The sequence below is a fragment of the Plecotus auritus genome, assembly GCF_963455305.1.
Source record: "Plecotus auritus genome assembly, chromosome: 4".
Classification (NCBI taxonomy): domain Eukaryota; kingdom Metazoa; phylum Chordata; class Mammalia; order Chiroptera; family Vespertilionidae; genus Plecotus; species Plecotus auritus.
The window spans coordinates 47,987,140-48,001,271 of record NC_137775.1 but is presented as its reverse complement, the minus strand read 5'-3'; the positions used below and the strand labels follow the sequence as shown (position 1 = coordinate 48,001,271).

The 14,132-nt window shown below is 40.8% G+C and overlaps 1 protein-coding gene across 7 annotated transcripts in view; it reads right to left on the bottom strand.

The window, feature by feature from the left end:
• Positions 1–4,747: 4,747 nt before the first annotated feature.
• FBXL4 (F-box and leucine rich repeat protein 4) overlaps positions 4,748–14,132 on the bottom strand; it is a 63,327-nt gene continuing 53,942 nt past the window's right edge. For all 7 annotated transcript variants that reach the window (XM_080666642.1, XM_080666646.1, XM_080666641.1 and 4 more), the window contains 3 exons: positions 12,749–12,820; positions 8,174–8,486; positions 4,748–6,546 (listed from right to left, as the gene is read on the bottom strand). In XM_080666642.1, the coding sequence (XP_080522768.1) occupies positions 6,383–6,546; positions 8,174–8,486; positions 12,749–12,820 (549 nt within the window). In that variant the 3' untranslated portion in view covers positions 4,748–6,382. The remainder of the gene's footprint in view (positions 6,547–8,173; positions 8,487–12,748; positions 12,821–14,132) is intronic.

The window sequence follows — 14,132 nt, the reverse complement described above, 5'->3', positions numbered from 1 at the left end:
CCATTATATACAGCAGTGTCTTGACATGATCCATTTTGAAAGTGAGCTAATGAGATACTCAAGCTTATCTTATTATTCTAAAGTACAAAATAATATAAACAATGAAAACCATTAGATATAGAACAGTATTTTTATACAAATAAAATTTAAAACACTGTCTGTACAGATTCTCACTTGTAACAGAAAGACTACCTACTCAATTTATCTGATCGTATGACTGCTTGCTTTTACATTTTTCCTTAAAAATTTTATAGCCAAGACTGCACTAATTTACTTTACCAAATACATCCTATATAATAGATGTAATATGCAAATGGTTGTTATGCCATGAAGCGTTAACGACCGACTGCGTAACGACTGGATCACAGATCAGCAGGAGGGTGGGGCAGTGAGCTACAAGCAGGTGGTGGAGAGCTACAGGAGAGGGCAGGGCAGCAAGCTATGATGGGGGACAGGGGGAGGTACAGGCGGGCGGGGCAGCAGGCAGAGAGCTACAGGAGGGCAGCAGCGAGCTACTGGCATACGGATTTGTGTGCAGGGCTACTAGTTAATAATAATCTTCCTCTTAAAATGTCACAATTACTTTTTCCTTTCTTTAAAAAATATTTTTTAAAATTAATTTTAGAGAGGGAGGAAGGGAGAGGAGTTTAAGGGATGGGGGGAGTGACAGTGATGTGAGAGAGAAACATCAATTGCTTGCCTCTCCACCAGAACCGAATCTACAGCCTGGACATGTGCTCAGACTGAGAATTGAACCAGCAACCCTTCAGTGCCCAGGATGACGCTCAACTGAGTCACACTGGCCATGGCACCTTTTTTCTTTCAAACCATTAATAGTATTCAAATATACTAAAATTTAAGCCAGAAATTAATTTATAGGCAAACATTTGAAGCATTATTTCTGTTGTGACCAAAGAAATATCTTGGTCTCTTTTCATATTTATAAAAAAAAAATCATTATCTCTGATTAAAGTAATTTATCTTTTACCTTTTGACTTCTAGCTATTGCTACCAAACATCACCTCATTTGTTTATTGACATTAATATACTGCCAGAGAACTAGGCACCCAGTATAAAATGATAGATGCTAAAATAGTGTTTTGGCAATAGCTAATATTCTGTTAAGGGTCACTGACAAAATTTTCATAGTGGCTAAAAAAAACCCAACACTCTTCTGAAGTACCAATATTAAATGTGCTAAAGAGGATTGGGGGACTAGATGAAGCACTGATAAATGTGTGTAAATGGCTTTGAACATGAAAAGGACTGTCATTAATAGTATTCTTTTAATACCTTCAAGTAGAAAATGAAAAGCCAAACATTATTAATACACAGTATATGGTAACCAAGTGTAATTTTTATTGACTCCCTGGTTAGTATTATTACACTTGCAAATATGAGTTTTTGGTATTAATTCCTGGAAAGCACCAAAAAAATAACAATACTTCTGCCAATTCTTTGTTATATATTGGCTCAAATCTAATCACTCCAAAGGAAAGGAAGAATATTAACTGTCTAAATGTGTATTTTTAGGGTCTTATTTCAAGCAATTTAAATTGAGAGGTTCCTGTAATTATGCTCACAGAGTCGGGGGCATGTCTTTATTTATTACTAGCCACTGGGAAGATCATTTATCTTACCAAAATGCTAAGATAAAAGAATTATAAAAAACTAAGTCAGTTGACAATGCTAGTAACAATGGGTCATCTGGCTTCAAATTTTAATGGATAGTCTGTATGTTCTCTCTTGTTAAGGAAATCCTGGTACAATGTTGGTGGGAATGTAAACTGGTACAGCCATTATGAAAAACATTATGGAGGTTCCTAAAAAAGTTAAAAAGAAAATACCATATGACCCAGCAATTGCACTTTTGGGCATACATATATTAAAAAAAATTAGGATCTCAAAGAGATATCTACCCTCCCACATTCAGACATTTAGTTATGTAAACAACCTAAAAGTCAGTCAACAGATGAGTGGATAAATGTGGTATGTGTCTATGTGAATACCATTATATATACCATTATAATGGATTATTATTACTCAGCCTTAAAAAGGAGGAAATACTAACATTTGCAACAATATGAAAGAGCCTTGAGAACATTGTGCTAAGTGAAATATACCAGACACAGAAAGACAAAGTGTGATCTCAATTATATGGAATCTAAAATAGTCACATGCATAGAAGCAGAGTATAATGGTGGTTACCAGAGACTGAGGGAGGGGGAAATGGGGAGATGTTGATCAAAAGGTACAAATTTTCAGTTATGCAAGATGAGTAAGTTCTGGAATTCTAATGCATAACAATGTGGCTATAGTTAACAATACTTTATTGTACTGAAATTTGTTAAGAAGGTAGATTTTAAGTGTCACTACAAAAAAAAATGATACCTATCTGAAGAGATAAATGTTAATTAGCTTGAATGTGGTTATTATTTCACAATGTAAATGTATATTAAATCATCAATTTGTATACCTTAATATAGACAATTATTAATATAAATGTATACAATATATACAATTATCAAATATATCTCATAAAAATGTCAAAACTCTTACGTAATGGTAACAAGTTTGGTTTTCTCTAAGTCAATAAAATACTGTACTTCATTTTAAAATCTGAATGGTAAATGAGAAAGATAAAGGCTAAGAACAGGTTTGAACATGGTTTATAAAATTAGGAATGGACAAACATGGGTTTACTAAATGATGTGAAAATACCTTAGAACAGGAGTTACAAATTCACTCCACAACCCAAACCCAGACTGCCCTTTAAATATATTTTTTTTACATTTTCTAATGGCAAAAAAAAAACTTAAAAAAAAATCAAAGGATTATTTTGTGATACACGGAAATTATATGAAATTCAACTTTTCGTGTCCATAAGAAAATAGACTCTTATTGGTCCCTGGCCACATGCATTCATGTATGTATTGTCTATGGTTGCTTCCACACTACAATGGCAGAACTACAACAGAGACCTACATGTTGCTCTCATTGCTTTGCATTGCTGCCTAGCACGTTACAAATTATAGTGATGCAGTTTATAACTACTAGCATTTTGAATGGCACATAGATTGTCATACCACAACATTTTAAAGTTTTCAGTGCATACCAATAACGTCAGAATATGAGAGAGAGAACTTCAAGTGTCATGTTAAGTTTAAGGCCCAGTGAACGTTGGATTATTTTATTTTTTTTTAATGTATTTTATTGATTTTTTTACAGAGAGAAAGGGGGAGGGATAGAGAGTTAGAAACATCGATGAGAGAGAAACATCGATTCAGCTGCCTCCTGCACATCCCCCACTGGGGATATGCCCGCAACTAAGGTACATGCTCTTGACCGGAATCGAACCTGGGACCCTTGAGTCTACAGGCCAATGCTCTATCCACTGAGCCAAACCCGTTAGGGCAGGATTATTTTATTATTGTATCAGATGGCAAAGCATTGTTTAACATGCAGTGACACTATAGCTGTTCTGAAAGAATAATCCTATCTAATAAAAAGGGAATATGCTAATTGACCATCACTATGTCACAAAGATGGCTGCACCCACAGCTGAGGCCAAGTTCCCATAAGGAGCCTTAAGGAGCAATCAGCAGGGACCTGAGGCTACACCCTCCCCCGCCCCCGTAGGGCTTGACAGGGGACCTCTGGCTGCGCCCCCTGCCCCAGTGCCAGGCCAGGGGACCTGAGGCCATGACCTGTGCCCGGTGGGGCTTGATGGGGGACCTCAAGGTGCGCTTCCTGTCTTGTGCTGGGCTAGGGGACCTCAGGCTGTTCCCCTCGCCCCAGCGCCAGGCCGGGGGACCTCAGGCCACGCCCCCCACCAGGTGGGGCTTGACAGGGGACCTCAGGCCGCGCCCCTCATCCCAGCACCGGGCCAGGGGACCTGAGGCTGCGCCCCCCTGCCTGTCTCGGCTTGACAGGGGACATCAGGCCGTGCCCCCCACCCAGCGAAGCTTGATGGGGGACCTCAAGGTGCAATCCCAGTGCTGGGTCGAGGGGAACTCAGGCCACACCCCCGCCCAGCAGGGCTTGACAGGGGACCTGAGGCTGCGCCCCCCTCCCAGTGCTGGGCCAGGGGACCTGAGGCTGTGCCCCCCACACCGCCTGGCAGGGCTTGACGGGGGGACCTCAGGCCATGCCTCCCACCCAGTGGGGTTTGACAGGGGATCTCAGGCCATGTCCCCCACCTGGTGTGGCTTGACGGAGGACCTCAAGGCACATGCCCCGCCCCGGTCTGGGCTGGGGGACCTCAGGCCACACCCCTCATCCTGGCACTGGGTCAGGGGACTTGAGGCTATGCCCCCTGCCTGGCAGGGCTTGACAAGGGTGGGACTGGCCGGGTCTGGATCTAGCCCAATGGGGCGGGGGGCGCGACCGGGTCTAGGTCTCACGTGATTTTGAGGTGCAAGTGGGTGGGCAAGGACTTGACACTGGGTCCCGTGGTGTGCCCCAGATTCTGACCAACATAAATATTTTACTAATTTTCTTTCATCTTTGACACTTCTATTATAGAGAAAGGGCAAATAGCAATATTAAATTATTTCCTCTAATTAATCCCCTTTTAATGTGCACGAATTTCGTGCACCGGGTCACTAGTGTGTGTGTGTGTGTGTGTGTGTGTGTGTACATACATACACACACACACACACACACACACACAATGGAATTACCGAACTAAGTATTCTCAATTTATAGAATGCAGTGACCAGAGAAATTAGAAAATTAAAACAAGGTATCTCATCACAGCAGAATTTATTTACAAAAATGAAAATAAAGCTGTAAAGTAAATTTCGGAGTGGCTCATCTGTTAGCCAAGCAAAGAAAGCCTTTTCACCAACGGTGAGTTCATTACATTATTTTTGACTCATCAGTTGAAGAGATGTATCCAAAATAAACTTGCTTAAGACTATTAGCTGTTTGTCAAGAACAGTTGCTTGAAAGAATTGAGAACACTGGGGACATCAATGTAGTCAATAAAAACAAACAAGGCAAATCAAATGATTCTGAGTGGTTTCCCATGGTTCTTGATGAATCAAAGATGTTACTGATACTACCTAGTGATTGCTGTTTATTTGATAAGTCAATGCCAAGGTTGAAGTATCTGAAGAGTTAGTGTCCATGAGTACTATGTGTAGAACAATTAAAGGCAAGAATATTTTCTAAGAAGTTAAGAAAACATGGTTTCAGGACAATCTGAAGTAGAATTTGCTAAGATGTGTTAGAACTGGTAATGGTAAAAATATGTGTGGAGCAAAAAGAAGACTTAGTTGGTCAAATTTACAAAGCTTGTAAAAATGTAAAGTGTTAAAACCCACGGCTATTTATGTATTATTCATCAGCAGGTACTTTGTGGAATATATTTGACTCAATCTTGTGTTATTGAACTAGTACTGTCACCCAGCAACTTGCTGGCTTACTAGTGGTAGTTTCATTGTTTTTGAGCTCAGAGCTGATATTCAATTTTTCTGAAGGAGAAGAAATACCCTCAACCACTATCTGAAACACTAAAGGGCTTCGGAATTTAGCTTTTGTTGCAGACTTGACAATGCTTTTTTATTAATTCAACCCAAAATTTAACCAGTTCAGCATAATGAGAACAGTTATCCCCATTGTATGTGGGATTCACTGGGATTCAGGGAAAGCCTCCAGACTCAAGGAAAGTTCTAGAGCTGTGATTCTCAAAAGGGAGCCCTCAGACCACCACCACCAGCAACCACACCTGACTGACTACTTATTAGAATCACAAATTCTACTGAATTGAAAGTTCTGGGAGTAGAGCTAAACAGTGTTTACATATGAAACATACTTATGTAATTCTGATGACAACTACATTGTTTGAATTATGAAGTAACATCAAGCTGCTTTATATACTTCCTATGCTATCAAAATGTAAGACAATAAGCGAGCTATGTTTTCACATAAATCTGCATCAGGTTTTCTAAGCTCAAACTATAGGTCAAAGTGGATTTTTTGGACCCTGATGCAAGTATAAAGGAAATTTCCATTTCCCAATAACCATTTAGTTGTGCAATCAAGGAGCCTCAACCTAACCTTCAATTGGGAGTGATTAATCTGCAATGTAATAACATGCTAAAAGAAAATTATCAGGAGAAGAAGGAATGTAACAGAATTCTATCAATGCCTTCCAAGAGATAAATACGCTAAATGAGAATCATATTCTTCTCATGAATTAACATATGTATTTGGCAATACCTATCTGTATTTCATAATAATTCATATTTTTATTTAAAATCTAATAGGTTAAGACATTTCCACCATTATAAAAACCACACAACACAACAAAACAAAATCAATTCTAACATATAACCCCACAAAAGCGCACTGATTTTATTATAGAACATACATTAAGTCACTGAGTAAAGCTCTTTTTTATGAACACGTTTGGAAAGCTCCCATTGAACTCGAGCACAGCTCTATTGTCAATCTGAGAGCAGAAGGACACATCAAGTAGGGAAAGATCTTTGCATGATTCCAGGAGTTTTCTTAAGGACACTGGACTTACCATTCTTGTTCCTGTTCAAAAAAACAAAACCACATAAAACACTTTAAATAGAATATTTATATAATGTTCTGATAAAGAGTCCCTTTATTACTGATTGTTTAAAATACACTTCAAATAAATTGCCTTTTAAAAATTAAAAGCATTTCTTAAAAGACTTCATATAGAAATAGTCCTGTAAAGAAATACGCACTGAATTTTCCCAGCAATTTGGCATCTCCTGTCAATACTTTACCCACTATCCTCATTCCCACCTCCTTCCCCTTCTAATCAGCTCCTCCAGACTTTCCTATTTCTGTCACCCCAGTTCAAAACCATTTGAATCTCTTTTTCTTAATCCATGGCAGCTATGCTTACACCCTCCAATTAGATTCAACCTCTAATTCCATGCAATGCAATTACTGAGCAACTACCCTGTAGAAACTTCTGTTTCAAGCACTGGAGATTTGAGGAACTCAGTGACCAGGGTTGAAGGCTATTAACTACAACACGACTTGGTAAGTTTTATGGCAAGTGGTGGGTGTAAAATAGCAGTACTGGAAGAGAGATGATAGATGATGAGTACTAGTTAGCCCATGTTAAATTTGAAGTAATTATGGGATATTCAGATGGAAGCTAAATTATCACTAGGCTATAAGATGTCATCTGTTGGAACATGCCTTTCTTTAACTACAGCTTTACTAGGGGGAAAATATCACAATTGTATTACATAATACGTCTACAGGGATGGGGATTAGTTTCTGAAATGTTAACCCAGGCCTTTTTTCTGAGAACTTCTTTCTCCTCCTCTCCCTGACATGAGCTGTGAAGCTGCAACTACACTGCTACCCAGGCTGTGACTGGCCCCTCACCAAACCAATACAGATTCTCCTGAAAATTTATCATTGGAATTCAGTAAAGTCTTCCGTGTCCATAGATCCCTCAAACTAAAGACATGGAGAACTGGGTTGGGTCTGTTATATTTGGCCATGTCTACTTAGAGAAGCAGAGATAACACGCAAGACAGAAGAAAAAGGCAAACCAAAGCGAGAAGCAGACATAAAAGACTGTGTGCGTACAACTGCAGAGGCAGGGATGGGGGCAGGGAAAACAGAAAATAGCTTCCCTGCTTTTCGATGGTTTTCCAGTCCCTCCTGAGGTTGGACCATAGCAAGCTCCTACTGATGCTGGGTTTACCATTGCATGATTCTGAGGGAGATGGGATCTGAGGGAGACACCTGTATCTTCATAATAATTTTTTTCTTATGCTTAAGCTTTCTTGAGTAGGTTTCTGTTATGTAAGACCAGAGAACGTCAACTAAAACACTTGGCTATGTGGTGTTTTGTTTTGTTTTGTTTTTACCTAGGATCATGTTTATTTTATCTTTGTCAGTCTTGGTCATTACAATCTGAGTTTCCTGATAAGTTAGAAGTTCCTAAGAGAATGCCAGGGAAGGAAGTTGGAGAGTGAAGAAGTAACTAGGCTAGGGTCCCCATCCTAGGCTTCCAGAGCACTTCCTATCAAACCAAGCAGTCTTATCAGGACAAATTTTTTATTGTATCCAAGTTTTATGTTTTTTGGTGTGTGTTTTTTTTTGCAAAAAGTCTGAGATCAGCTCTTACGTCAAGGCTTTAAAACAAACTGATATATTGCATCCTTACCTAGTATGTCCAGTTGCCGTAATCTGGTACAATTACATGCCAGTTCCTCAATGTCTGTGTCACACACAGACCTGTTGGCCGTAAGAAAGAGTTTTTGCAAGTTTGGGAGCTGTCGTGCCAGTTTGGCAAAGCACCCAGTGCTGCTCTGCAGAGTAGGACACCAACCGAGGTCAAGTTCCTCCAGGAGCGGACATCCAGATGCCAGCTCTGCTATCCCATTCTCAGTAATGTTCTTGCAACGCCACAGATCCAGGGTGCGCAGTTTTTTACACTTGGCCCCTATCATGCTGGCGATCACATCATAGTCTTCAATCTGGAAGTCAAATAATTCCCATCTTTCACATATTTTTGCTCAGAAATACGAACAGTTTAGAGAGCAAGTTAAAACATTCTTAATCATCCCCTATTGTTTGCTTCCATGTAAATATACCCACATTCTCATTAATATAGATCTGCCCACTCATCTCACAGATCTGCCACTGTTTCATAAGACAGCAAGAGTAATCACTTACTTAAAAATCTATTTAACAGAACTCCAGACAGAGGATGTTAATGAATGAAATCCCAAAGCAGTTTGAAATCCTCAGTCTCTCATGAAGAATTTGAGGATTCTGAGCTGTTCCTGTATGCCTCCCAGTTTGATCTTACTGCTGCTACTCACTGACAAGGTCTAGCTTCTTATATTTTAGATATAATTAATCAACTTTGGGAGATACATAAGATCTCCCTGATAAAGGTGTACACTTTACTAGGCTCTAAAACAGTATGTGAATATGCTGATAGTACTAATAAGGATATTACTTTTGGGTGAAAGTAGACATTTGGGGACTGAATATACAACACACAAAATTTAGATTATGTATGTTAATCACTGTCATTTACAGGAGGTATCCAATGATTTAGCTCAATATCACAGGATAAGCCTTTACTAACTAAGGATTAAACATTTAAGTTCATGGGCTTTACGTGCTTTAATAATGTTTCTTTAAATAGGTGCTTAAATTTTAAGAGGTTCATTTGATTTTGTTATAATCAGGTATCAAAATTGTCACCAGAAGTCAAAAGGAAACAAAATAACAAACACTCAGATAATTTCTTTTTGTTTATTTGTTAATCATATTCTCCATTACTACTCGCCAGCACCACTCCAGATGCTAGGAACAACAGTGAACCAACAAACACTGTTCACATTTTTGGGAAAGACATACAAATAATGAGCAAAATAAATTCAGAGAGTGGTAAGTGGTGTGAAGGTAGTAAAAGAGGGTGATGTGAGAGCAATCGGAGAGTCGGGAGTTAGCTGAGAGAGGGCAAGGTGCTGCTGTGACCTCCAGGGTGAGCTCAGTGCATTCCACGAACAGAAAAGAGATTGCCGTGGCCTGGGAAGTGAAAGATAGGACAGGCTGGGAGGGCAGAGAGTTATGCTGGGGCCAGGCCATTAGGCCATGAAAGCATTTGATTTTTATTTTAAGTGCTAAGGAAATCAATGGAGGGTTAGAAACAAATATAATTTATCTGAAAACAAACAAAAATCCCTCTTTATTCTATCTGAAAGAGGATCTATGGTGGGTAAGAATGGGGGAGGAGGCCCAGTAAAAAAGCCTGCGCTAGCTTAGAGGAGAGATGACGGGTTTGGGTTAAGGAACAGAGGAACCGGAGAAGTAGACAGATTTGGGGCTGTATCTTGAGTCAGAACCTAAGGCTTATGGACTAGATATAGTGGTGATAGTCTCTGGTCTTTAGCAACTGCAAAAGCCACGAGAACAAATTGGGGAGGATGTAACTATTCACATCAGCGAGTGTACCTGAATAACACAGACTTGTGGTGCAGCCAATTTGCTTCTTTAGAAAGAAATATTCAAAACTTTCTGAAACCCATGATTCTGATTGCTATTATTTTGATAGAAATAAAATAGCAAACTGACCTTTTGGTCAATTGACAGAAAAGGTCAGTTTGCTATTTTATTTCTAAGATAAACTGAGATAAACATAGTATTAAAGTATCAACAAAGAGCTATCTCTGTTGCTGTCCTGGTAAACTCTAGACCTGCTGTGAAGTAAGAACTATGGCAGGCATGAAATATTTTGATTAGGATGGTAGTAGCAATATTAGTCTTATTTCTGAACTTTAATGTCAAGTCCTTAATATTTAATTTCCTGACAACAAATATCAATGGTAACAATATTTTATTAGTAATTACACACTTCAATTTAAAAGTAGCTTATTTTTTCTAAAAGAGCATTTACCATAGTGTATTACATATTAATAGAAGGAAAATCTAATGCTGCATTAGTGGGCTCACAACACCGTTTCCAGAGACCAGGGTGGGCCTGAGCCCATAGTTAGGCTTTACTCAGGCCTAATCACCGGAATTTAAGTTTACAGGGACATGGAGACTAATATGTCATTTTAATTGGCCTCTCTAGCCTACATTGCCAAACCTTGAGGCATCTCTGAAGCCACTGCTGAGCTCTAAAAGATGTTCAATGGGATCTATTTTTTGGTCAGTGACCGTCCCTGTTGATCTCAAGTCTAGGAATCTTGCAACGGTCCTGCTTATTCTGATATCTCTAGTAAATGGATGCAAAACTGAAATGGTTGGGGATGCTCTAAATCTGCCTTGAAGAGGAATGGATTGCTCACAACTATACTGGGAGATGCATTTCCTGGAAATGTGAGCACACATGCACGCCACACCAACACAACGAAGAGTTCTATAGTCCAGTGGTCAGCAAACTGCGGCTCACGAGCCACATGCGGCTCTTTGGCCCCTTGAGTGTGGCTCTTCCACAAAATACCACGGCCTGGGTGAGTCTATTTTGAAGAAGTGGCATTAAAAGAAGTTTAAGTTTAAAAAATTTGGCTCTCAAAAAAAATTTCAATCGTTGTACTGTTGATATTTGGCTCTGTTGACTAATGAGTTTGCCGACCACTGCTATATTCCCTTGAGTGTCAATCCTATCTAATAAAGAGGGAATATGCTAATTGACCATCACTCCATCACAAAGATGGCTGCACCCACAGCTGAGGCCAAGTTCCCTTAAGGAGCCTTAACGAGCAATCAGCAGGGACCTGAGGCTACGCCCTCCCCCGCCCCCGAGGGGCTTGACAGGGGACCTCAGGCTGCACCCCCCACCCGGCAGGGCTTGACAGGGGACCTCAGGCCGTACCCCTACCCAGCAGGTCTCAACAGGGTACCTCAAGCCGCGCCCCCCACCTGGCAGGGCTTGACAGGGGACCTCAGGTCATGCCCCCCGCCCTGGCGTCAGGCTGGGGGACCTCAGGCCTTGCCCCCTGCCTCAGCACCAGGCCGGGGGACCTCAGGCCACACCCTCCCCCCAGCACCGGGCCAGGGGACCTGAGGCTGCACCCCCCTGCCTGGCTTGGCTTGACAGGGGACTTCAGGCCGTGCCCCCCACTCAGCGGGGCTTGATGGGGGACCTCAAGGTGCACCACCAGTACTGGGTCAGGGGAACTCAGGCCACGCCCCAGCAGGGCTTGACGGGGGACCTGAGTCTGCACCCTCCTGCCAGTGGGGCTTGACGGGGGACCTGAGGCTGCACTCCCACCGCCTGGCAGGGTTTGACGGGGGACCTCAGGCCATGCCCTCCACCCAGCGGGGCTTGACAGGGGATCTCAGGCTATATCCCCCACCTGGCGGGGCTTGACGGGGGACCTCAAGGCATGCCCCCCGCCCCATCTGGGGGACCTCAGGCCATGCCCCAAGGCCTGGCGCCAGGCCAGGGGACCTGAGGCTACGCCCCGGGCCTGGCGGAGCTTGACAAGGGTGCGACTGGCAGGGTCTGGATCTAGCCCAATGGGGGGGAGGGTGGCCGGGTCTGGATCTCACTCGATTTTGAGGTGCATGTGGGTGGGCGGGGACTTGACTCTGGGTCCCCCTTTTAATGTGGGCCACTAGTATTATTTATAAGTCATGTAATTTAGATGAAAAAGATTTAACTCATCCCATGAGCTCTTTCAATGACCCCTAAAGTACTAATTTTAAATCTGGAAGGACTGTAGAGACTATCTAGTCATACAGTCCCTAGGCTTTTGGATTTCATGGACCAGTAAAAAAACAAACAAACAAAAAAAACACCTGAGTTCCAACACAGAATACCCACTCTTTTATCTCACCCAGTAAGGCCAGTAAAACAAACAAAAAACAAAATAAATCTACTATCATCAACATTTCCAGAAATAATCTCAGAACTTAAAAAAATTAATTAAGCTTTGTGAAAAATTCACTCAACTACTGACATTTGGGTATGATTGATCATTTATTTTATAAAGAAACCAGAGAAGTAGATAACTTGTGTGAAAAAAACATCTGACTTGAGGCAGAACCGAACTCTTTCTGCCACACTATACTTCTCTTCTTGCTCTTGTGGCTAAATAATGTCAACGTTTCAAAGACATACTCTCCACTTTAAGAAAAATGTTTGAAAGTGGGGTCCAATAGTTAACTGTAAATCAGAAAAGCTGTGGGTGGGGGTGGGGTGGGATGAGTCAGGAAAAAATTCAACCAAGGGAAGAAAAAGAGAATGAGCAACTGAGAATTTTCAAATACTTACCATTACACAACTACCCAAACTGAGGTGTTGAAGCTCTGAGCAGAAGTTCAAAATGCTGAGCAGTGCTGTTTGCTGCCCCAGGGACCACATCAGAGGCAAACACAGAAAGTGAAAGAAAGTGAAACAAAGAGAAGAGGTCAATTAGACATTAAAGGCTGTCACTACTTCTCCTGAAACAGAGCTCAAAACCTAGGTTACAAGACACCACAAATGCCATTTAATGAGTCCCCAGGTGCTCCCACCATTGATTGGCTGGGAGTCAAGGTAATCATTACCAGTCTCCAAGTAAGTTGTCACTCTGCATATGGTTTTGCATGCCCTAAAGATACCTATATTCCCCATGACCTCTCATTTCATTTCCCAAACGTAAGCAATTTGGAAGTCTGGTTAAGGCTGAACAACAAGACAAGCTAAACAACCTCCCCCTCCAAAAACAAACAAATAAAAAAACCCCACAGTGGGCTGGTGACACTCTGAGGAACAGTGGCAGCTCTGACATTCACCGATCAGCGGCAGCCTGATGGAACTGCCAATAGAGTTGCCCGAAATCAGGATTGAGCTGGTGACTTTAATGTCAAAGGATTCTCTCCGCTGACAAGGATCCCAACAACCATTGAACACCTGTCACTAGCAACATGCTGACTGAAACATATATAACGTGCACTTTCTAGTTATGTTCCTGCCATTTCAGCCCATCTATCCTGTGCGATGCAATGAAACGCTCTCATCACTCAAGAAAGCCAAAGAAATGCTAGACTGTGACATAATCCTGATAACTAAAGTTTTTCTAAAGTCATAACTTCATTTGATGACATATCTACCATGAAAACTTGTAAAAAAACAATGCAAAACATTCAAATTTCTAATTTTTATATTCTAAATGAAGAAAAAGGCTACTCCAACTTTGTGGCAAAATTTCTTTCTATACATTTGAACTAAATCATATCTAAGAAAGTTAAGATACTATAAAACCTATGTTTAATTTCTTGCAAGTGTCCAGAATCTGAAAAATATTAATTGGGGAAAGGATGACAAATATGTCAATGACAATACAAAACATCGGTTCGACCCCAGATAAGATTCTCAATAAGAAAACAAAGTAGTGAAATATTTCAGATAAAATAAACGTAAGGCAAAAATAAAATAACCCTAGTTATAATCAGCCCTAGAGAGATACTAGACTTAAGACTGGTTGGTTCACTGTTGGGTGTTGCTTTAAATTTAAGAAAAAAGTTTATATTGATTTCATGCTTAAGTTTTAACACAACTTATAAAAGGCAATCCCATGTAGCTCTCAGAATGTTGGCAATAGAAGAGATATATGAAGATAAGTTAATTTTCAGATTCTCCATAATACTTAGCTATTTTAACTTATTAACAGATG